Source organism: Oryctolagus cuniculus, chromosome 2 (genome assembly GCF_964237555.1).
Source record: "Oryctolagus cuniculus chromosome 2, mOryCun1.1, whole genome shotgun sequence".
Lineage (NCBI taxonomy): Eukaryota > Metazoa > Chordata > Mammalia > Lagomorpha > Leporidae > Oryctolagus > Oryctolagus cuniculus.
Window position 1 is genome coordinate 141,221,377 of NC_091433.1, and position 25,695 is coordinate 141,247,071.

General features: G+C 40.4%; 1 protein-coding gene and 1 pseudogene across 3 annotated transcripts in view; one reads left to right on the forward strand and one right to left on the reverse strand.

Annotated features, from left to right (window-relative positions):
• Positions 1–25,695, forward strand: part of XPO1 (exportin 1) — a 49,403-nt gene that overhangs the window by 6,734 nt on the left and 16,974 nt on the right. Inside the window, exons 3-8 of one of the 3 annotated variants that reach the window (XM_051838278.2) lie at positions 2,736–2,837; positions 3,768–3,797; positions 6,266–6,338; positions 21,570–21,631; positions 21,838–21,882; positions 22,650–22,831. In XM_051838278.2, coding sequence (XP_051694238.1) covers positions 2,736–2,837; positions 3,768–3,797; positions 6,266–6,338; positions 21,570–21,631; positions 21,838–21,882; positions 22,650–22,831 — 494 coding nt within the window. Of the gene's footprint in view, positions 1–2,735; positions 2,838–3,767; positions 3,798–3,955; positions 4,020–6,265; positions 6,339–21,569; positions 21,632–21,837; positions 21,883–22,649; positions 22,832–25,695 lie in introns of all 3 variants that reach the window. The other 2 variants (XM_070069081.1, XM_002709852.5) reach the window with 2 other exon arrangements.
• On the reverse strand, positions 17,124–17,265 carry LOC127490464 (small nucleolar RNA SNORA40; annotated as a pseudogene).

The window sequence follows — 25,695 nt, forward strand, 5'->3', positions numbered from 1 at the left end:
ATTGCTCTAGAATTCTGTATACAGATGTTCTTCCTTGCAAGAGACAGGCAGATTAGTAGTGAGGTTTGTAAAACATCTTTTACTGCACCTGATTTATGGAAGACAATTCTGTTTAACATTTAGCAGTAGTGAAAAAATGTATCATGTTATGTAAACTCATTGTTTCAACATGTGGTGTGGTTTCTTAAATTTGATTTTGCTAATCTCAGGATAATGACAAAATTTATCATGTTAATTAAACTTTCAAAGTCAGCTGCAGGTAACTTTTTAAGGATGAAGAGGGAGAATTAGAAGGGTAATTTTTAATCTATATACAGAATTTTTGCCTGAATGAGTAGTGTAGTGGGATATTTGGCACTGTCAGGACTACTTTCTGTTAACAAACATTCTATTTTTAGTTAAGTAGACAGCAAGAGGACAAAAAAGATAGGGGAAGAGTTGGATGTTTTCTTCAATATTGTGTTCTGTTAAAGTATCTTGAACTCTTTAATCTATTGCTTAGCAACTAAAATACTTTCGCCATTCAGTTAGTAGCACAGGGAGATGCTAGATTTTCTCCCTCTTTAGTTCCTTTTGTCTGTTTTTTTTAAAACCCCATTGGGGTTTCAAGTTAATAAAGAATGTTATGTAAGGATGGTGGGATTACGCCAAAGCAAGGAAGACATAAGGATGCAAATACAAAAAGTAACTTCAGAGAGTAAAGTTAGAACTAACTGGGAAGAACATGATTTGTTCAGAGATTGAAATAAATGATGATAGTCAGAAGAAGTACCTGCGTAGAATTCTCATTGTTTTGAAATAACCTTTAAAGGTGAGAAAGTGAAGATTAGGCTGTTGCTTAATTGAAAAAAAAATGTCAGTAGAATTAAAAGCTTTTGGTAAAATGCTTAAAATGGTACAGAAAAAACTAGGTATATAATGTTCCCATGGGTGGATCTTTAAAACTATGTTGAATGGAAAGAGCAAATTGCAGAAGAAAATTGACAGTATGCTAGTAATGTAAAATTTGGTAGCCATAAAACTGTTCATAAATTCATACATATGCAGTGAAGATATGGGCAAGAAAGGACAAAGTAAATTCAAACCTTTTTTTTTAAAGTAAAATGTTAATACTTGTTAATTTTAGATGAAATAGATATAATATTTCTTGATTTTTATTTATTTGAAATAAGGCAGAGAGACAAAGAGATCTTCCCTCCACTGGGTCATTTGTTGGATGGCTTCATTGTCTAGGGCTGGGCCAGATCAGAGCTGGGAGCCTGGACTCCATCCAGATCTCCCACACTGGTGGCAAGGGCCCAAACACTGGGGCCATCTTCTGTTTCCTTCTCTGGTGCATTAGCAGGGTGCTGGATAAGAAGCGGAGCAGGCAGGGCCCCTAGCCAACACAGCCAGCATAGGATGCCAGCGTCACAGATGGCAACTTAACCCACTGTGCCACAACCCTGGCTCCAGGCTTTATATTATTTCTAAATTTGCATTTTAAAAATATGAAAGCAAGAAAATATTTTATAAAATAAATAGAATTTGATATGAAATTAGTAGAATTTCAGAGTGGGAAAAGTATAGTTACAGTAAATTTAGTCTATCTTTTTGAAAAAAGTTGTAATTTAATTCATTTTTTATATTTCTGTAGGTATTTGGGATTTAGGCTTGGTTTTCTTGGTTAGAGAGGTCTTATTAAAGTTTTTTTTTTTGGCCGGGGCCGCGGCTCACTAGGCTAATCCCCCGGGTTCTAGTCCTGGTTGGTGCGCCAGATTCTGTCCCAGTTGCTCCTCTTCCTGTCCAGCTCTCTGCTGTGGCCTGGGAAGGCAGTGGAGGATGGCCCAGGTCCTTGGGCCCTGCACCCACATGGGAGACCAGGAGGAAGCACCTGGCTCCTGGCTTCGGATCGGCGCAGCGCTCTGGCTGTAGCGGCCACTTGCGAGGTAAACCAACGGAAAAAGGAAGACCTTTCTCTCTGTCTCTCTCACTGTCTAACTCTGCCTTTCAAAAAAAAAAAAAAAACTTTTGGTATTTTTTTAGATTTATTTATTTATTTGAAAGGCAGAGTTACAGAGAGGCCGAGAGAAAGATCTTCAGACTGCTGGTTCACTCCCCAAATGGCTGCAATGGCCAGGGCTGGGCCAGGCTGAAGCCAGAAGCTAGGAGCCCCCTCTGGGTCTTCCATGTGGGTTCAGGAGCCCCAGTACGTGGGCCATCTGCTGCTTTCCAAGGTTCATTAGCAGGGAGCTGTATTGGAAGTGGAGCAGCTGGGACTTGATCCAGCCGCCCATATGGGATGCTGGCACTGTGGGCAGTGGCTTTACCCAATATGCCACAGCGCTGGCCCATTGATAACCTTTCATAAAGCAAGAGTATACCCCTGTATACTTAAGTAGGTGGGAACTGTTGTATGTTGATTGTTAAGTGCTAAAAACTTCTGCTTCAGAGGAGCTTTTCATTAGCTTTGGTTGAATTTGAATTCATTTTTGAGAATGTCAGATAAGCCAGACTTACTCAGAAAAGACTATTCTATTTGAAAGAAATAAACTTTTTCATTTTATAGTTAAAGTTTATGATTGATGTTTATCACACTTTTACTGGTTTCTGTAGAAGTCTGTTATTTCTTAAATGTTTCCAGAAGTTGATAGAATCATGTCATGTTACAATTTGTGCCTTGCTCACTCTTTAATTGTAATGAATCATTCAAAAGAACAAGTTAGCTTAAAAAATCTTTTTGTGTAATATTTTAGCAAAGAATGGCTCAAGAAGTACTGACACACTTAAAGGAGCATCCTGATGCGTGGACAAGAGTCGACACAATTTTGGAATTTTCACAGAATATGAACACGAAAGTAAGCAAGTGGTGGTTTTAAAATCCATTATTTTTTCTTCCAGTCATAAACTTTGAGGAAGGTATCTCATTTTTAATATGAGCATTTGTTATCTCAAATCACTTTATATTGTTAACTTCAAAATTTCGTCTTAAACATAAGATTAATTCTTGCAAATAGTCCTAAGAATTATGAATGAAGTTTTGAGATTGGGACTAGTATGCAAGGTGGCTTTTTTTTTTTTTTTTTTTTTTTGGGGTTGTTGTTTTGTTTTGTTTTTTTCTTCTTTGTAGAATATGTCTACAAGTCTCAAGTAGCGTAAATTCTGAATGTTATTCAGAGATGAAACCTAATATCAGAGGAATTATTTTGGGCAAGTAATCAATATAATACAGGATAGGCACCTCCAACACCAAGTTGTGTGAACAGCTTAAAACTTTACTCCATGGTACCAATGCTTTTTAATGGGACAGCACTCAGTTTTTGTTCGCAATTGAAAATGTTATAATTCGGGTCCTTTTTTCTTAAGTTTGAACAGAAGGGTTGATCAAAATGTGTTTTGACTGTTTTAGGCTTGATGATTCACGCTTCTCTTTAAACTGCCTTAAAGTAATAAAATGAACTACATGGCATTCTGTTTAATACACAAAAGGTTTCCACTTCTTATACATTGTGTTAAAACAGACCATAGCCATGTTCACATCTGTTTCTGAAATCAGACTGTGTTAAATAACAGTTTTAAAATATTAATTAGTTTTGACATCTTGTAAATTTTAGGGCAAAATTACAGTCCAGAACTTCCTCAAAGTGCTAACCTTAAGTAACATAACAGTGTATGCCTGTTTGCTTGCCTGGTAAATTTTGCTTTTTATACTGACAGACATTACTAATGTTTAAGTTGATTTATCAACAGTATTTTTAAAATCTCAAATTTGTCTTGTGAAAAATGAGATGATTAGAGGAACAGAAAGAAAGCAACAGGTAAAGAATTCTTCAATTTACATAAATTACAAATGATTTGGTGCTAAATTTATGCACTATGACATTTGGCTTTTATGCAATCATTTTTTTTTCTTTAAAGATGTTAACACTACCTGATATTAATCATAATGTTCCATTATGTTGATTGCTTGTAATAGGAAGAAAAGGGGTGTCTTCCTGTGCAACTGACACAGCTAGGCTTTGACGGCAGGCCTCCACAAGGTCTACCCTTTTGATTCCCTTTAACTGAATTCTGTTCATCAATTGTTTTTGTTTCATGGGTGGTGGGAGGGGAAAGGGGAATTCAATGCATAAAATAAGTATTTTTAAGGGCTCAGTAGAAATTTCTACCATAGGGATCATTTCATGCATTTATTTTTCATTTAGTCTTTGCTGTTACCTGTCCCTCATCTTCATAACTCAGCAGTGGATTCTCAAGTTCTGACATGTAAAACAGAAGTGTAATTCTTTAGAAGGTTTGGATTATTTATGGATGTTTCCAAAGTAGTCATTTATCATTGACGTTCGGATTTGGCTGTCATTTCAGATTTTTGAAAAAAATAATTTTTTCAAAGGGATGTGAATTCTCTGTTTAGTTTCATATGCAGAGAGTCTTTATGTCCAAGAGAGGTTGGGTTTAGGATATTATGATGGAGGTATTTGTATTCTTTCACCTAATTTATGTGAAGCTTTTACTGTGCTCCCTAGCTCAACCTTCTTGACAGAAAGATGAAATATGATTTATGCCTTCAGTGAGCTTACACTACCTTTTTATAGTTTGAGAAAGGTATACAGGTTAGCAAATAGATGTTTGAGATAACAGTATCAGACAGTAAGAAAGAAGTAAATGAATGCAAGTTAGCAGTAAAGAATAGTTTTAAAAAGGTAGTTTTGATTAAGGAAAGTGAAATTCATCTTGAAGATTGTCATTTCTAACTGGTTAGTGTTTCAGAGTCTTTAATTGCTTAAATATTAGGAAGAGAAAAGATTCAGTGTAATAAGCAGTACACTGCTTTGACTTATTAAATCTTTGGCAATCTGTTTTTGTGCCTATAAAATTGAAATTTCAATGAATCAGAAACTTTGGGGTTTTTGTTTTATTTTTGGTTGTTTTGTTTATTTACATTTCTAATAACTAGATTTATAGATAGAAAGCTTCACTATTTACTGCTGATTATGAAACTTTTTAATGGTATCAAATTTGTAATTTCAGAATTTTACTTTGGCCTTGTTTTTATTTTATAAGTCTTTAAGGAATGTTCTGCAAATATAGGATTTCAGTTGAAATGGCAAAATTTTCCTGAAAAGTATGAAATGTTAAAATCAAAGAAAACAGCAAAAACATTCACTGTTTGAGCACAATGTAGTTTGGGACAGTCTATATTGTGCTTTGGATAAAACGAGCATTCACATGATCCCTTTGGTTGAAATACTAATGCTCCTATTTTATTGTGTAATGACTAACCATTTTAAAGATGAACTCTTATTCTCAGCCAAAACTTGCAATCTGAGGTTATATGTCTATATCAGTGAGTTTACCTTTCAGGTATTGTAGCCGATTCTTCCCTAATTGTTACAGTTGAAATTTACCACATTTTTGTCCTTTTTCTTCCTCCTGCCTATCCACACTAATTGGTCATAGTTACAATTTTAAGTAGTGACTCTTGGAGTATTATAAATTCTTGTAAACATTGTTGACTGTTTAGAGTGAGTAATCAGCAGGAGGGACAAAATGGCCTGGAAGTGGTATCTCTTTTTTTTTAAACTTTGTTTTATACTTTTAGTTACAACTTTTGTATTTAGGAAGGAATACCTGAAAGGTAGATACAGATTGCAACATGGATTTGTGTAATATTTTGACTGTGCACAAAAGTTTATCTTTAAATTAGTAGAAATAGCAACTATAAGGGTGGGAATAAATTTAAAATAAACCCATGGGTTGTCTTGCTGCTCCTTAAATAACACACCAGTGATGCTTATAAACCCTTTGTATAGAAAGTATCTGTGGCAATACTTTAATATTTGACCAAAAGCTTACAACTCCTTGAGGATGGTAGGAAGCTTGATAGCATCCAAACTGCTAAATTTTTAGGAGCCTGGTCGTGTAAAAGTACGTGAGCCTATGGGCAGTCATTTATGCTGTGAATTCATATCTGGCTGCTGTTTCTTCTTCTACAGATAAGCCCATTTGGCTGCTAAAGGGCTTTCTATTTGTTTTTTTCCTCCTGGTGTGAGCATGTATAAACAGCAGGACGTTACATAGAGTAGTAAACAGTAAAATGAGGAAAATGCATGAAAACTCAGTATATGGGTGAATAGATCCTTGTTTAATATATGTAATTAAACTTGGTAGCATATTGTTTTTGAAACTTTAGATGTGAATGTGTAAATGTCTGTCCATTTGTGAATCCTGAGAGTTGCCAGTCCTATAGCAATATATTCACATACTTCTATTGTCCAATTTTCAGTATTATGGACTACAAATTTTGGAAAACGTGATAAAAACAAGGTGGAAGATTCTTCCGAGAAACCAGTGTGAAGGTAGGAAAATATTTAAGCAACTATATTTTTATTATAATTACAATTGAGTGTTTGGGTGATAGAAATAGATCTTTAGTAGTTTGCTATTTAATGGAGAATACTACTTTCATCATAGGGCAAGGTAGGTTTTATTTAATTGTGAACTAATAACTATTATATAGAATAATAAGTAAATTTAATATGGCACCAGGGAAACTAAATACATGAAATCCTAAGACTTTTTACTTTTTTCATTTTCAGGGTGCCTATGAGAGGTGGACTGCTAAAATTAAGAATTTATTTAACTTTTAACTTTTTAGCTATTTAACTTTTCTTTCTATACTACCTTGGCAGAAATTGTCCTAGTTTAAGAAACCTGAGGAGCTGGCATGTTGGCATGGCAGGTGTTGTAAAACAGTGGGTTAAGGCACTGCTTAGGATTCCTATATCCCATATTAGAGTGCCTGGAATGTCCTGCCTCTACTTCTAATCCAGCTTCCTGCTAATGTGCATGGGAAGCATAAGATTATGGCCCAACTTCTTGGGTTCCTGGCATCCACAGGATGAATGTGGATGGAGTTTCTGGCTCTTGACTTGGGTCTGGCCCATTCCTGGCTCGACCTTGGCTGTTGTGGGCACTTGGGAGTAAACCAGCAAACAGGTGGAAGATCTGTCTGTCACTTTGGTTTATCAAATAAGTTTTAGAAGAAAAAAACTTTGAGGATAAGGTTGATCTCTCAGAATTCCATGGTACATTTTCAGTTGTCTCATGCTGCCCTTTATGTATATTTATTTAGCTGTGAAAGATAATGAGTAGACTGTGTGTGGGGTTTTGTTGTGTGTGTGTGTTTTTGTTGTTGTTGTTGTTTTTTTTTTTTTTTTTAATATAACTGGAAAGGCAGAGTTACAGAGAGGTGGAGCAGGGAGGAACTTTTCCACCCACTGGTTCACTCCCCAAGTGGCCATAACAGCTGGAGCCAGGCCAATCTGAAGACAAGGGGCCAGGAGTTTCTTCCGGGTCTCCCATCCAGGTGCAGGGGCTCAAGGACTTGGGCCAATGCCTGCTGCTTTCCCAGGCCACAGCAGAGAGCTGGATTGGAAGTGGAACAGCTGGTATGTGAACTGATTCCCATATGTGATGCTGGCACTGCAGGCGACAGCTTTACCTGCTATGCCACAGCGCCGGCCCCAGAACTTTGTAATGATATAACTGCTGGAATTTTCATTTAAAATAGGGCCCTTTAATTATTAATCTTTAGCGTGTTGTCCTTTACCTACTTTCTCATGTTGTCTTTGTGATAGGGTAGTGACCTGGATTTTTACTCAGGAAGTCTGACTTAAACGTTGAAATCTTTTTAGCACATTGAGAGGTGAGCGAGACAAGAATTCCAGTGGCCATAAAAATCTATAGGCCATAGGTTAAGAATGCTGTCTCCCTTCCTCCCAAGAAGTTAAACCATTACTTTTTTTTATAGTTTGAAACCATTTTAGATCATATTTTATTTCTGTTGAGAAATTAATAACTACAATTTGATTATGACCTAAAAAGATCCTTCAAAACATCATCTTTACCCTTAAGGATTTTTGGTATCCTTTCATGTTCCTTTACTGCTGTTTTATACTTGCGATTTGAGCCACAGATTTAACTTTGGCCATGGCCTGCCATAGATACTGAAGTATCCATGGCAGTGTTTCTTTTTCTTTTTTGACAGGCAGAGTGGACAGTGAGAGAGAGAGACAGAGAGAAAGGTCTTCCTTTTTTTTCTGTTGATTCACCCTCCAATGGCCGCCGCTGCTGGCCGGTGCACCACGCCGATCCGAAGCCAGGAGCCAGGTGCTCCTGGTCTCCCATGTGGGTGTAGGGCCCAAGCACTTGGGCTGTCCTCCACTGCACTCCCGGGTCACAGCAGAGAGCTGGACTGGAAGAGGAGCGACCAGGACAGAATCCGGCGCCCTGACTGGGACTAGAACCCAGTATGCCAGTGCCGCAGGCGGAGGATTAGCCTATTGAGCCGCAGCGCCGGCTATTTTTTAAGTCCTTTTGTTTTTAAATACTTTGGTATCTCCTGATCACCTAGGCTTATATAAAATTTTTTTTTTTGTTAGAGCTTTTTTCCAGCTTTTAGATTTATATAATTTAACTGATTTATCAATGTAATGATTTGTTACTGAAAAAAGTACAGGCCATTTGATTTGACATTTTTTAAGATTTGACATTTTTTGCTTTATTGTTAATGGCAATGGTATCTTTTGGTCTTAGCAATTCCCATGCTGATACATAAATGAAATGTACATATATGGGGAGAGATAAGAAATTTTGACTAACCAAAAATTTTTTATAAGTCATTTGCAAAATAGAGAAACTCCATGTATCAGAGTGCTGCCATCCACTGATTTCCTCACCGTATATATGCCCAAAAGGCCTCGTGTGGGGTGAGAGAGAGTCAATGCCAGGAACTGGCAATTTAGTCGAGTTGGGTGGCATAGTGGGTAAAAAGCTGCTACCTGCAGTGCCGACATCCAGTAAGGGCACTGGTTCAAGTCCCAGCTGCTCCACTTCTGATCTAGCTCTCTGCTATGGCCTGGGAAAGCAGTAGAAAATGACCCAAGTCCTTCGGCTCCGGCACCCATGTGGGAGACCCAGAAGAAGCTCCTGGCTCCTGGCTTTGGATCATCCCAGCTCTGGCCATTGAGGCCATTTGGGGAGTGATCCAGTTGGTGGATGTCCTCTCTCTGCTTCTGCCTTTCAAATAAATAAATAAATATTTTAAAAGAATATTTTTGAGCTCTGCATAGGTTTTTCATAATATGCTTTTTCCATGAACAACTTGAAGTACTCATAGATGTGTGTATATAATTTTATCTCCCACATTCTTTAAAAGAACTATTTCTTTAGGTAAGTTATAGGCCAATACTCTAATTTTTTTATATTTTAAATGCTTTATTTCACTGGTTTTTTTTGTTTGTTTGTTTGTTTGTTTGTTTGTTTTTAAGATTTATTTATTTGAAACAGAGGCAGGAAGGGGGGAAGACCAAAATCCGCTGGTTCACTCCCCAGATGGCCACAACAGCTAGGGCAAGGTCAGATGGAAGCCAGAAGCTTCATGTAGGGCCCCAAACACTTGGACCATTGTGCACTGCTTTTCCCGGGCCATTAACAGGGAGCTGGAGCAGAAGTGTAGCAGCTGGAACATGAACTGGCTCCATGTGGGACACCAACGATGCAGATGGTAACTTTACCTGCAACATGACAACACTGGCCCCATCTTTCTTTCTTCCTTTCCTTTCCTTTCCTTCGTTCACAGGTGGAGTGATAGACAGTAAGAGAGAGAGAAAGGTCTCCTTTCTGTTGGTTCACTCCCCAAATGGCCGCTATTGCAGGAGCTGTGCCAATCTGGAGCCAGGAGCCAGGTGCTTCCTCCTGGTCTCCCATGCGGGTGCAGGGCCCAAGCACTTGGTCCATCCTCCATCCACTGCCTTCCCGGGCCACAGCAGAGCTGGACTGGAAGAGGAGCAGCCGGGACAGTGCCGACGCCACAGGTGGAGGATTAGCCTAGTGAGCCGCGGTGCCGGCCGCCCCCATTTATCATTATTTAAGACAGAGCTGCCATCTGCTGCTTGGTACACTCCCATGACAGTGCCAAACTAGGCAAGACGCTGGAGCCAGGAGCTGGAAATGCAATCTACGTCTTTATGAGTGTGGCAGAGACCTAATTACTTGAGTTACTTACTATACTGTCTCCCAAGGTCTGTATTGGCAGGAAGGTAGAGCCAGAGCCTGGCATCGAACCCAGGCACTCTGAAGGGGGATATAAATATCTTAACTTCTAGGCTAAGTGCCATCTCGAGTAAATATTTTTGACTTAAAGAAGGTCACCTGAAATTTTTAATACGTGAAATAGAAGAAATTTGAATAAGGAGTGGTAGCTGTTCCTTGAAGTATTAAAGGCATTGTGACTGCCAGTGGTATAGATTCTTTGAGTTATGATCCAGGTAATCCCCTCTTCCTTTATAAAAATAGAATGTGGTTAGGAAATTCAAACCATAAAGAAGTGGCAGGAGAGTGTCTCTTGTTCCTTTCCAGAAACAAAAACTGAATCTAAGGGTAGATGTTGGGTGCAGCAGTTAAGGCATCTACTTGGGATGGTCCCATATTGAGGTTCTAGGTTCACGACATCCAAGCTCCTGTTCCAATTCCAGCTTCCTGTTGTGTACCCTGGGAGACCTGGATTGAGTCGCTGGCTCATGCCTTTCAGACTGGCCCAGCCCCAGCTGTTGGCAGGCATTTAGGGTGTGAACTAGTGGATGGGAGACCTCTATCTCTTTCTGCCTTTTAAATTAATAAATAAATTTTGTATGCAGATGTGTTTGTACCTTTTATTTAAACCAGTGAGTCATGTTTTAATCTGGTAACATAATAGGTCATTTGACTTTATTAGATAGAAACTTGCTGACAGAACAAAGGAGTGGAAAATTTATGGGAAAAATTCAAAGTGATTTGGATTTTTTGAAGTCATGGTTGGAAGCTTGAATGTTAGAAGCAGTTGGTGGGGCCGGTGCTGTGGTGTAGCGAGTAAAGCCACCACCTGCAGTGCTGGCATCCCTTATGGGGGTAGTTCAAGTCCTGGCTGCTCCACTTCTAATCCAGCTCTCTGCTAAGACCTGGGAAAGAAGTGGAAGATGGCCCAAGTCCTTGGGCCTCTATGTGGGAGACCTGGAGGAAACTGCTGGTTCCTGGCTTCGGATTGGCACAGCTGCACCCGTTGCAGCCATCTGGGGAGTGAACCAGCGGATAAAAGACTTCTCTCACTGCCTTTGCCTCTGCCTCTCCATACCTCTAGCCTTTCAAATAAATAAATCTTTAAAAAAGAAAACAGTTGGGCCATTAAAGTTTCAGAGTTGTACAGTTGCATGTCTTCATTTAGGAAGTTAACATATACAAGTTAATCATCCAGAAAGTTTTGTTTAGTGCTCTTTTTTGCAGTGATAGCCTTGGGTAAATAATTTTATCTCTTTGCGTCTTTACTGTGGTATAAGGTTTTGGGGATTGAACCTAATATGTATAGCCCCAACTTCTGAGTGCTGAGTGTCAATAAATAGCATGTGTGTGCTACCTTTTTCTAGGAAATACCTGTGTTTCACCAGTTACTGTGTATTAGTATCAGATTCTCCTGAAATTTTAAATTTAAAATTTTTTTGAAAATAGTCTTGTTTGGGGGCCCGGTGCTGTGGTGCAGTGGAATAAAGCCCTGGCCTGAAGTACCGGCATCCCATTTAGGCATTGGTTCTAGTCCTGGCTGCACCTCTTTCAATCCAGCTCTCTGCTATGGCCTGGGAAAGCAGTAAAAATGGCCCAAGTCCTTGGGCCCCTGCACCCGCGTGGGAGACCCAGAAGAAACTCCTGGCTCCTAGCTTCAGATCTGTGCAGCTCCAGCCATTGCGGCCAGATGGGGCGTGAACCATCATTTGGAAGACCTCTCTCTCTCCCTCTCTCCTTTCTGTGTAAACTCTGACTCTCAAATAAATAAATCTTCACACACACACAAAATATTTATTTAAAGGCTAAGTAACAGAAGAAAGAGGAAAATCTTCATTCTGGTTCACTCCCCAAATGTCCATAGCAGCTGAGATGAGTACAGTCTGATGCCAGGAGCCAAGAACTGTACCTGGGTCTCCCACATGGTGGCTGAAACCTGGCCCATAATCTGCTGCTTTCCAGGTGTGGTAGCTGGGACTCTAACCAGGCGCTCCTAGCAGTGGCTTAACCATTGCTCCACAGTTCCTACATTGCTTAAATTGTTTAAATTTTTTTTTTTGACAGGCAGAGTGGACAGTGAGAGAGAGAGACAGACAGAAAGGTCTTCCTTTGCCGTTGGTTCACCCTCCAGTGGCTGCCATGGCCGGCGCACTGCGGTGATCCAATGGCAGGAGCCACGTACTTATCCTGGTCTCCCGTGGGATGCAGGGCCCAAGGACTTGGGCCATCCTCCACTGCACTCCCTGGCCACAGCAGAGAGCTGGCTTGGAAGAGGGGCAACCGGGACAGAATCCGGCGCCCCGACGGGACTAGAACCCGGTGTGCTGGCGCCACAAGGCGGAGGATTAGCCTTGGCACCGGCACCCAGAATTATTTTTTACACTTGGTATTTGATTTTTTGATAAGATTACCATTTATTGGTAAGATTATTTTTGTCCTCCCTCCCATACTTCAAAGAGCATAGGAAATTGGAAACAAAATTTATCTTCATGCAAAAAGTGAAATTCACACTTTTTTTTAATATAGGCAGAGTTAGACAGTGAGAGAGAGACAGAGAGAAAGAAAGGTCTTCCTTCCGTTGGTTCACCCCCCAAATGGCTGCAACGGCTGACGCTGCGCCGATCCGAAGCCAGGAGCCAGGTGCTTCCTCCTGGTCTCCCATGTGGGTGCAGGGTCCAAGCACTTGGGCCATGCTCCACTGCCTTCCCGGGCCACAGCGGGAAGAGCTGGACTGGAAGAGGAGCAACCGGGACAGAATCTGGCGTCCCAACTGGGACTAGAACCTGGGGTACCTGCGCCACAGGCGGAGGATTAGCTTAGTGAGCCGCAGCGCCTGTCCACGGTTTTTTCAATATATATGTTTCACTGAAATTTTTTGAAGGTCTCTTGTGTGTCTGTTTCTCTTCCTCTCTTGCATTCTTCTAATCCACTATGTCTTGAGGCCAAATTACTCTCTTGCTTTCTGAAGTAAGGCTTGAAATTACTGTTGGATATTTGCCTTCATATAAGGGTTTTTACATTAAGCTGGAAAATTATAACAATAATTTTGCAGAAATTTCAGTTGATTACTTTGGATCTGTAGGTCTGTTTGGAGAAAACTGACATCCTAACAAAAATATTTGGTCTATGAGCACTGTATCTCTTCATTTATGTAGGTTTTCTTTCATTGTAGCAATGTTTTGTGGTATTTCAGAATATAAGATTCTAAGTGATGGGTTTTTTTGGTTTTTGTTCAGTTTTAATTTCTGATTATTTGTTGGTAGTATGTTAAACTGTAGTGGTTCCATTATCTCCTGAAGAGAAAGTGGGAGGGAGAGGGGGTAAGTGAGCTCCCATTTTCTTTTCACAGCTGGCAGAAGTTAGAAGTCCCATTCAGGTCTTGCACATGAGTGGCAGGAAACCAATATCTTGGGCTGTCATCATTGCCTCCTTGCATCTATACCAGCATGAAGCAAGAGACAGGAGCCAGAGCTGAGCATCAGACCCTAGTACTCTGATGTAGGATGTGGGCATCTCAACTGGGGTCTTAGCTACTAGGCTTAATGTGTGTAAAATTGAGTGTTATCACATTATTCACATTTACAGTATTGTATAGCCATCACTGTCTTTGGGAGTTGTTTTATGAGATGGAAACAGTACACATTAATAACTATCTGCAAGTTATCCTTGTCTATGAAGCCTAAGTAATTCCTATTTTGTCTGTGAGTTCGCCTGTTTTTCATATCTTATTTGAATAGTGTCATATAACTGTCTGCATTATTTTGCTTAGTTTTCAAAACTCATACATGTTAGAACATATATCAGAACTTCACTCTTTTTAAAAGACTGAATAATATCACATCTTTACTCATTTCGTGATGGATGTTTGGGTTCTTTTCACTGTTGACGATGCTGAATGCGTGCATCATATATTGGAGTACCTAGGTTCAGTTCTTGACTGACTCTGGCTACCTGGTGTTTGCAAACCCAGGAGGCAGGAGATGAAGACTCAATTGGTTAGGTCTCTGCCAGCCAGCAGACCAAGTTTGAGGTCCTGGCTCTCAGCTTTGGCCTGGCCTAACTGTGAGCATTTTATATTATAGGTATTTGGGGGGTGAAACAGCAGATGGGTTTTCTATCTCCCTCCTTCTCCCCCACTTTTCTCAAATGAATGAATAAATAAAAATTTTTTTAACTTCAAAAAAGGAAAAATGAGAGCAGCTCTTTGTCATAGCTATTGTAGACATCGATTGGGACACCTACATTTATGGCAGAATGCCTGGGTTTGAGTCGCAGGTCTACTCCAAGTTCCAGCTTTCTGCTAATGTGCCCTTGGGAGGCAGCAAGTGATGATGACTCAAGTAGTTGGTCTTTTATGCCTATGTCTTAGGCTTGGCTTGATGCCAGCATTAGGAATGTGAACCAGCCAGTGGGAGTGCATAGATGGTCTGTGTCTTCCATGCACTGGTTCACTCCCTAAATAGCCACAAATCTGGGCTATGCCATACTGAAATCAGGACCTTCATCTGTGTCTCCCACATGCATGCAGGAGCCCTAGACCTCTTCTGCTGTTCCCACTCATGTTAGCAGGGCACTGGATTGTAAGTGCTACAACGCCGGCCCCAATTACCTTTTTTTTTTTTTTTTTAAAGGCAGAGTGGATAGTGAGAGAGAGAGACAGAGAGAAAGGTCTTCCTTTTGCCGTTGGTTCACCCTCCAATGACCACCATGGCTGGTGTGCTGCAGCCGGCGTACCACGCTGATCCCAAGGCAGGAGCCAGGTGCTTCTCCTGGTCTCCCATGGGGTGCAGGGCCCAAGGACCTGGGCCATCCTCCACTGCACTCCTGGGCCACAGCAGAGAGCTGGCCTGGAAGAGGGGCAACCCGGACAGAATCCGGCACCCCGACCGGGACGAGAACCAGATGTGCCGGTGTCGCAAGGTGGAGGATTAGCCTAGTGAGCTGCTGCGCCGGCCAAGTTTTTTTTTTAAGATGCAGGCAACGGCTTTACCAGCTATACCACTAAATATTTTTTTTAAAAAAGATTGATGAATATTTCAGAGATCTGTTCCTCTTACTTATCATATATGCAGGTAACAAAAGATAGTTTGCTTTTAGCCTGTCTATGGGATCCCTAGAACAAGGACTCTTGCCATAGATTTATGTCTGTTTTGCTGTTTGTTCTCATACTGAGTAAAGTGCAGGAATAGTAACCTGCATTCCCTTGGACATGTCTTAAGATTAATACTGGCCAGCGCCCCGGCTCACTAGGCTAATCCTCTGCCTTGCGGTGCCGGCACACCAGGTTCTAGTCCCGGTCGGGCGCCGGATTCTGTTCCGGTTGCCCCTCTTCCAGGCCATCTCTTTGCTGTGGCCTAGGAGTGCAGTGGAGGATGGCCCAAGTCCTTGGGCCCTGCACCCCATGGGAGACCAGGATAAGTACCTGGCTCCTGCCATCGGATCAGTGCAGTGCGCCGGCCGCGGCAGCCATTGGAGGGTGAACCAACAGCAAAGGAAGACTTTTCTTTCTGTCTCTCTCTCTCACTGTCCACTCTGCCTGTCAAAAAATAATAATAATAATAATAATAATAATAATACTGGTGGTTTACATGGACAGATGTTTGTAATAAGTTTTTAAACTATAAGTGCTGTTGATTGAATAATAGGCTAAATTTACATTTTTATGTATCCTACAGTAAGCAGATCTCTATACTGGGAATATTTCTAGTTGAGATTGGATTGTATGTTGGTGATAATGTGCTGAGGTATTCTTTTTAAAAAATTATAAATTATTTGAAAATCAGAGAATAAGAGCTCTCATCCACTGGCTCATCGCCCACAACAACTGCCTCTGTATTAGGTTAAAGCTGGGAACCAGGAACTCAATCCAGCTCTCTCTCAGGCTACCAACTATTTGAGACATCACCATTGGCTGCCAGAGTTGGGTATGCCGGGTAGTCTGATGTGGGATACAGGTATCTTCTAAATCAGTGGCTTACCAAATGGGCCAAACACCCATCCCAGACTTGTTTTCATGGGATACAATAACTAGCTTTTGTGAGGGATAGGAGTTGGAATGTGCTACTTTTTTAACTTACATTTTAATAATTTGTCTATAAATGCATTTTTCTCAACCAAATACAGCATTTTACCTAACTGCATTACAATTTATGACAGGAAAATAGTCTAATGTGAAATTAATGTCTTAGGGGCTAGCACCTTGGCGCAGTAGGTTAATCCTCAGCCAGCAGCGCTGGCATCCCATATGGGAGCTGGTTCTAGTCCCGGCTGCTCCTCTTTCAATCCAGCTCTCTGCTGTGGCCTGGGAAAGCAGTGGAGGATGGCCCAAGTGTTTGCTTCACTTGCATGGGACCCTGGAAGGAAGCACCTGGCTCCTGGCTTCACATCGGTGCAGCACTGGCCATTGTGGCCATTTGGAAAGTGAACCAACAGAAGGAAGACCTTTTTCTCTGTCTCTCCCTTTCACTGTCTGTAATTCTACCTCTCAAATAAAAAATAAAAATCTTTAAAAGAATTTAATGACTTAAAGTTTAAAAGTAGGATTTTTTGCTTCCATAGGAATATGACACCATTCGCATGTAGTATTTAAAAGTGGCTTGTCCTCAGTATTTTTAAGGGGTTTGGTGAATCCTGTTCATAATAAAGATCAGGATTAGTAACACATCTGTATATCTTTGACCCTGTAATTATGTATCTGATACTTGCAAAGCATTCCTAAGAGATAAAAGTCTTCACTGCTTTGTAAATAACATGGAAGATAATGTGTATCTTGTAAGTCAAGATGGGATTTCTTTCTTATCTTTATAGTTAGCTGAAGTTAACAGTACTCAGATGCGAATTTATATTGGCTATTTAACTTAACTATTTTTTTGTTTCTGTATTTTATAAAAATTATTTATTTTGTTGGAATGGCAGAATGATAGAGGTCTTCCAGCTTCTGGTTAGCTCTCCAAATGTCTGCATAGGTGCAGGGATGGCTATTTTTTTTTCCCATGTCTTATGCTTTAAGATTTTTTTCAAGTCTTCAGTCCTATTTGACTGTTAGGCATCCTATTCCTTCTTGTATGTTTCAAAACTCATACTGGGGAATGTCACTGTGGCAAGAAAATAGTGATCAATGAGTTGTGGGTTATAAAAGAGGATATATTTTTTGCGGTTCTCTGTAAATCTGTTCACAAGTTCAAAACCACAAGTTTAGTTTTGTGTTTTTGTTTTTAAAGTTTAGTTTATTTGAAAGAGAGAGATCCTGGAACCAGTTGTTTACTTTCCTAGCACCTGCCATATTTGGGGCTGGGCTAGGCCAAAACTAGGAGTCTTTAACACTGTCTGGGTGTCTAAGATGGGTGGCAGGGGCCCAAAGGACTTGGAGCATCTTACGTACCTTGGGGGTTGAACCAGAAGTGGAGTAGCTGGTACTTGAACTGGCACTGTGATGTGTGATGTGGGTGTCCCAGTGCATCTTAACCACTGTGCCTAACACCTTGCATCACCACAATGAAATCAGTTTATAAGATTTAGGCTGGCACTGCAGCTCACTAGGCTAATCCTCCGCCCGCAGCGCTGGCACCCTGGGTTCTAGTCCCAGTTGCTCCTCTTCCAGTCCAGCTCTCTGCTGTAGCCCGGGAAGGCAGTGGAGGACAGCCCAAGTGCTTGGGTCCTGCACCTGCATTGGGAGACTGGGAGGAAGCACCTGGCTCCTGGCTTCAGATTGGTGCAGCACGCTGGCCATAGCAGCCATTTGGGGGGTGAACCAACAGAAGGAAGACCTCTCTCTCTGTCTCTAACTAACCCTGCCTGTCAAAAAAAAAAAAAAAAAAAAAAAAGATTTAGTCTACAGCTTTTGGAGGTTGATTTTTTTAATCCATAGTGAGACTGGTTGGCTGTTGGGCACTGTTGTTTGGTACATGAATTCCTTGGGGGAAAAAAATCAAGATTTATTTATTTGAAAGGCTTGAGTTACTGAGAGAGAGGGAGAGATCTTCTATCTGGTTCACTCCCCAGATGACCACAAAGGGACCAGCACTGGCTAGGCTGAAACCAGGAGCCAGAAGCTTCATCCCAATCTCCTATGTGGGTAGTGGGGGCCCAAACACTTGGGCCATCTTCTACTGCTTTCCCAGGCCAGAGCAGAGAGCTGGATCAGAAGAGGAGCAGCCGGGTCTTGAACCTGCGCCCATATGGGTTGCCAGTGCTTCAAACCAGGGCGTTAACCTGCTGCGCCACAGCACCAGCCCCTCAAATAATCCTTAAAAGCGATATTTTCAGGAAAATCGAATTCCCTTAGACCATATAAACTTTTTCCTAACATTATGGACTTTAGATAATTGTAGTGGAGTTGTCAAAACCAAGAATAATTATATTGCATCAATTTTTTTTAAGTTATATATTTGAAAGTCAGAGTTACACACAGAGAGAAGGAGAGGCAGAGAGAGAGACAGAAGTCTTTCATCTGCTGGTTTACTTCTCAAATGGCCACAATGGCCGGAGTTGCGCTTGATCCCATGCCAGGAGCCAGGAGCTTCTTCTGCATCTCCCACACAGTTGGAGGGGCCCAAGGATTTGGGCCATCTTCTACTGCTTTCCTAGGCCATTGCAGAGAGCTGGATTGGAAGTGGAGCAGCCACGACTGGAACTGGCACGCATATGGGATGTGGGAACTACAGGTGGCGGCTTTGCCCGGTACACCACAGTGCTGGCTCGTGCTTCAATATTAACTGAACTGTAGTTCTTAATACATTTCACAAATTTTCTCCCAAACGTCCTTTTATATTCTACAGTACATTTATTTATTTTTTTAAGGGAAAGGGTTTATTGGGGGAGCCCAACATACCAGATGGAAGGGGGTGTAGATGGAAAAGAGGGAGAAGGAGACTGTAAGAGAGAGAAAGATAGCCAGGTGTTCAGGAACAGGTTCTCTTAAAGCTTTACTGGGGTCTACATTATGTTTAATTACTTTGTCTCAGTCTTTGGACAATTCTGTATTCCTTTTTTTTTTCTTTTTCAGCATCTTCATAGTTCTTATGAGTTGTGTTTAGTTTTGTTTCATTTTAAAGTTTTTTTTTTCTTTTTTGAAGATTTATTTATTTATTTAAAAGAGTTACACAGAGAGAGAGAAGAAGGAGGGGGAGAGATAGAGAGTGAAAGAGGTCTTCCATCCGATAGTTCACTCCCCAAATGGCCGCAACGGCCAGAGCTGCGCAGATCTGAAGCCAGGAGCTTCCTCCTGGTCTCCCACCTGGGTGTAGGGGCTCAAGGACTTGGGGCATCTTCTACTGCTTTCCCAGGCCATAGCAGAGAGCTGGATCGGAAGAAGAGCAGCCGGGTCTTGAACCTGTGCCCATATGGGATGCCAGTGCTTCAGGCCAGGGCTTTAACCCGCTGCGCCACAGTGCTAGCACCAGTTTTAGTTTGTTTTTATGTATTTTTTGTGAATTTTAAAAATTTTTTTAGGAATTTATTTTCACTGTATGTGAAAGAGATACCTTTCATGCTCTTAGTCACTCCCTAAATGTCCATGGCTGAGGCTGGGCCAATATGAAGACAGGAGCCTAGAACTCAATCCAGGTCTCCCACAATTGTGGCTAGGATTCAAGTATCTGAGCCATCCTTGGGTGTGGGTTATCAGGAAGCTGGATCAGAAGTGGGGCAGGGACTCTGATTATGGGGGCATTCCAAATAGCAACTTAACCCCTGTGCCAGGTTCTTGTCTAATGAGTTGTGTCTGTAGAGTATGTTTTGGTTTGGGTTTCTTTGATGTTTCTTTCAAGATTCAATTGAATTTCTCCTTTTTTTTTTTTTTTTTTTTTTTTTTTAAGCTAGAATACCATCAAAGTGTTAATGGCCTTAACAGTCCATTTTACCAAGCAATACATGTTGTCAGTGTGTTTTATCGCTCATTTATAATTAAGCTATATAAGTTATGATAAGCTGTATGAGTTCCTACTGGGTTTTCTATTTACATGTTTTCCCATTGTATTTGATGTATTTCAATTTGACACTATAAAGATACTCTACTTTTCCTCTAAGGTTTGCCAGTTAGTTTTAGCATTCATTTCTGTATCTTATCTGCAACAGTTTGTATTGTGCCCTTTGCCTAGGGTTGACTTGACTTTTTAAAATGTAAACGGTTCTCTTTCGTTTAGTCATTATTGTATTTGTAACTTAAAACAACAGTTAAGAAAGGTTGATGCCTGGTGGACAGTTCAACATTTCTCTAACATGCATATTAACACTAATTAGGTTTTAGATTTTCGTTTGGTCATTAACCCTTTTGTGGGGCTTTATTGTACTATAAACTTTTTCCACAGTTTAAAAACAGTTATGGAAAACTTCCTATAATTCCCAGTGTTTTTTTTTTTTAATTTCATTTATTTATATCAAAGTTATTGAGGAGGAAAGACAGAGGTAGAGAAAAGAGACAGAGAGGATTCTCCATCCACTGGTTCACTGCCCAAATGACCGCAATGGTCCGGGCTGGCTGAGATTGAAGCCAGGAGCCTCATCCAGATCTCCCATTTGGGTGAAGGGACCAAGGTCCAGGCCATCCTCTTTTCCCAGGCACACCGACAGAAATGGATCAGAAGTGGAGCAGCAGAGATACAAACTGGTGCCCCTGTGGGATGCTGGCACTTCAGGTGTTAGTCCATCATACTATGCCACAACACTGGTCTCTTGTTATTAATTTTTAAAAAACATTTATTTGAAATACAGAGAGACATCTTTCATGTACCGTTTATTCCCCAAACTGCAGCAATATCTGTGGCTCATCCAGTCCAAATCCAGGAGCCTGGAACTCTCTGGGAGGTGGATCAGAAGCAGGGCTTAATCCAGTGTACCACCACCGTGCCAACCCCTAAATTAGTATTTTTTTTAGAAGTTTTGTTTGGGACATGGGGAAATGGCCTGTTTCCTCTGATTTATTTATTCATTTGAAAGGCAGAGTTAACAGAGAGGTAGACGCAGGAGCTTCTTCCAGGTCCCCCATGTGGGTGCAGGGACCAAAGCTTCTGGGCCATCTTCGACTGCTTTCCCAGGCCATAGCAGAGAACTGGATCACAAGAGGCTCCTGGCTTTGGATTAGTGCAGCTCTGGCTGTTGTGGCATCTGGGGAGTGAACCAGCAGTTGGAAGACCTCTCTCTCTCTCTCTTTCTTTCTTTGCCTCTCCTCTCTATAACTCTGCCTTTCAAATAAATAAATATTCAAAAAAACAAGGTAATGGTCAGGAATTGTTAAGTCTGTAGTGTTAAGTTAATGAAGAAATGAAAAATTTTAAAATATGAATAGCAGCCAGACTAAATTCACTTACAAATACTTTTGGCATGTTTAATCTGTTAATCTGATTTAACTGTGCCCTCTGCACTGGGTTCTTAAAATCTTGTAGCATGTTATAAAAATATAAGATCATTTTAGAAATATATAATAAGGTATTTATGGATTTAAAAAAAATCAGATCAGCTTTTAATCCATTCTGTTTCCCCCCCTCCTGTTTGAATAGGAATTAAAAAATATGTTGTTGGCCTCATTATCAAGACGTCATCTGATCCAACTTGTGTAGAGGTAAATTTTTTTTGGTAAATTATCCTGAGCATGCAGAATCATCTAAATATTAATTAACTCTTTGTTTAGATCTTACTTCTGTCATAGATGTATGAACGTGCATATTTACAGTACCATTTATAATTATCTCCCAGGAGAATATCTTATTTTATATTCCTTTGAGACCTATTTTAGCTCCTTATTTTGTCTTTTTTTCCCCCCTTCAGAAGGAAAAGGTGTATATTGGAAAGTTAAATATGATTCTTGTTCAGGTAAGCTTTAATTTAATTAATTGCTTTTCTTAGGAAAATTAAATGCTTTAGTTATTCTTATTTTGAACTAAATGTTAAAGCTTACTTTATCAAATAAAGGAGATGAACATCTTGAATATTTTGCCATGGTAGGGATCATCAAATACTATTGTGATTTGGGCTCCATATTGGGAGTCCATTAATTTTTTACTGTGACAGCATTTTGGAACCTTTGAGAAACTTCAAGCTTTTTGTATAATTCCTATGTAGAATTTTATTTTCCTGTTTTCTAGAGTAATGTCTCCCTTTTTTTCCACAGAAGATAGCCACTTAGCATGTTAGAACGTATTACTAGAGAATACCTGAAAGATCGCTAGCATCCCAGTCCATACTTTTCTAGCTTTTGTTAAAAGATATTCAGTCCCTATTTGCAGTGTCCTCACTTGCTAATTTGCATGTGTAGAGCCTTTCAATTTCAAAGTCCAAATTCCATTCAGTAATCTTCTTGCCCACCTGTTGTCACTTAAGTAAGAGTTTCTTGGATAAATTACACATATCTGTACACTAAATGTTGATGTGTATACATACTAGAGCTAGAGGAGACCATTAATTTAGAATAATGAATGGAGCTATGAGGTGTTTTAAGGCAGAGAACTGTATTATATAAAATGAGAGGAATTGAAAATTTTGCATATTTACTCCAGATTTTAGTAGTATGTGTTTATTTGAGAATTACTCTATTTACCTTTTCAGAATGAATGAAATTAACATTTAATGTCTTATTTTAGATACTGAAACAAGAATGGCCCAAACATTGGCCAACTTTCATCAGTGACATTGTTGGAGCAAGTAGGACCAGTGAAAGTCTTTGTCAGAATAATATGGTGATACTTAAGCTTTTGAGTGAAGAAGTATTTGATTTCTCTAGTGGACAGATAACTCAAGTGAAAGCTAAGCATTTAAAAGACAGGCAAGTAATTTTGTTTAGTATTTAAAAATAATTTGTTAAACTATTTCCAGCAATTTAAAAATAAATTTTAAATGTTCACAGAACTGTGATGGCTAATGTTGTAAGTTACCTGTAGTTTGACTACAAATAAAGAAATAGTCCTAAATTGCTTTAATCTAAATCCTGGAGGGTTGAGAAGTGTTAAAGATACCATACATCTTTCAGATCTCTTTAAAGGTTTCAAGGAAATCACTTACATCCATATGTCAGCTGAGTTTTTTTTTTTAAGGATTCATTTATTTATTTGAAAGAGATATATATATAGAGAGAGGAGAGATCTTCCGTCTGCTGATTCATTCCCCAGGTAGCCATAATGATCAGCACTGAGCCAGGCTAAAGCCAAGCACTTTATCTGGGTTTTCCACGTGGGTAGTAGAACCCCGACACTTGGGACATCTTCTGATGCTTTTCCCAGGCTGTTATCGGGGAATTGGATGAGAGGTGGAGCAGCTGGGACACTGGTGCACATATGGGATGCCAGGATTGCAAACTGCAGTTTAACACCACTATGCTACAACACCAGCCCCAGCTGAATTCTTATTATGTCTATTTCTTGTCAGTTCTCCAATAATTAAACATGCCAGTTTGACCTTTAGTAGTATACCAGGTTAAACTATTTGTACACTAGGGCTGGTGCTGTGGCATAGTGGGTAAAGCCGCTGCCTACAATCCCAGCATCCCATATGGAAGCCGATTCAAGTCCCAGTTGCTCCACTTCCAATCCAGCTCTCCACTATGACCTGGGAAAGCAGTAGAAGATGGCCCAAGGGGCTGGCGTCAGAGTGCAGTAGGTTACTCCTCTGCCTGTGGCGCTGGTGTCCCATATTCCCATATGGACACCGGTTCTGGTCCTAGCTGCTCCTCCTCCGATCCAGCTCTCTGCTGTGGCCTGGGAAAGCAGTGGAGGATGGCCCAAGTCCTTGGGCCCCTGCACCCGCATGCGATACCTGGAAAAAGTTCCTGGCTCCTGGCTCCAGATTGGCACAGCTCTGGCCATTACAACAGCCAATTTAGGAGTGAACCAGTGGATGAAAGCTCTCTCTCCCTACCTCTCCTCTTTCTGTATAACTCTGACTTTCAAATAAATAAATAATATAATATAAATGATATTTAATCACAAAGTACTGAAAACATTCCCCTTAAAATTAGAAATGAGATGGAGCTAGCTATGGCATAGTGAGCTAAGCCGCCACTTGTGGCACTGGCATCCAATATGGGTGCCAGTTCATGTCCCGGCTTCTCTACTTCTCATTTAAAAAAAAAAATAATAAAGTATATATACATTTCTTCCATTTAGTAACAAATTTGTTTTATTCTTTAAGAATACAAGATTTTGCTAAATAAGCTAAAGGATTTATCATTTTTTCTCTGAATTATTGTGAGCACATTTTGGGGTTTGGGCTGTACATTAGTTCTCCCTTTATCTGTCATTTGTTTTTCCATTGTTTCAATTGCCTGCTGTCAAACATGGCTGAAAATACTAAATGCAAAATACTTTGAAACATAATAACGGGCCAGTGTTGTGGTATAGTAGGTTAACCGTTACATGGGACACTGGTGTGCCATGTTAGCCCCTGGCCTCCTGGCTACTCTGCTTCTGATCCAGCTTCCTGCAGATGTGCCTAGGAAAGCAGGAAAAGATGGCCCAAGTACTTGGGCCCCTGCCACACAGGAGTTCCAGGCTCCTGGCTTTGACTTGGCCCAGCCCTGGCTGGGGCAGTCTTTTGGAGAGTGAACCAGCAGATTTCTGTCTTGCTGTAAATCTAAATTGCACATAATTCCGAGTTATGGGTTGAAATTTGTCCCTTGTCCCACCCAAGATAAGAATCATTCTTTCATTCAGCGTATCCACATTGTATGAGGATGAGCTGCTACTTACCCTTTAATCAGATTGTAGCTATCTAGAGTTTCAAATAGTCTTTTATGGTATTAGTGCTTACAGTGCAAGAGTAACCATGCTGGCAATTTGAATATGCCAAAGAGAAGCTGTTAGTGGTTGCAATAAGATATTGAGAGAAACTGCAATCATAACTTTTTAGTGCCTTATATTATTGTTAATCTGTATGTTTTTTGTATACTTAATATGTAAACTACATACTAATTGATACTTTATCACAAGTCTGTATATGGAAATAGGTAGAATATATAGGGGCTCAGTATTATTCATGGTTTCAGGCAACCACTAGGGATTGGAACATACCTCCTTTTGGGGAAGGGAGGAGCTACTCTATGTAATGCTATTTTGTTTGGAGAGTTTTCTTTCAAGTATGTGCATTAAAGAGAACAAAACTTGAGAAAACTTGAGAGATTATTGAAGGGATAAAATAAGAGTAAATGTGTCAAAAAACCAAACTCCTAAGAAATGAAGTTTTGTTTTTTTGTTTTTGTTTTTTTTTTTTTTGACAGTAGTCCTTTTAGGTGAGAATTAGAGAGTGCTTTTGGGTTTGTTTTTAAAGAATTATTTTTTGAATGGCAGAGTTACAGTCAGAGATGGAGAGAGAAAGAGAGAATGTCTAATAGCCATCCACCTGTTCATTTCCCAGATGGACACAACAGCCTGGACTGGGACAGGTGAAACCAGGACCTGGAATTCATTCAGGTCTCCCACATAGTGGCAGGTACCCAGCATCTTCTGCTGCCCTCTGTGGTGCATTAGCTGGGAGCTGGATTAGAACTGGAGTAGCTGGGACTTGACCAGTGGGATGCCAGTATTTCAGGCAGGAACCCAACCCGCTGTGCCAAAACTGGCCTTAGTGTTTGTAGTTTTAACAGCTTGCTTTTGATTGGTACTTTAAGTGTGTTGAAATTGAAGTCACTCAAGTTCT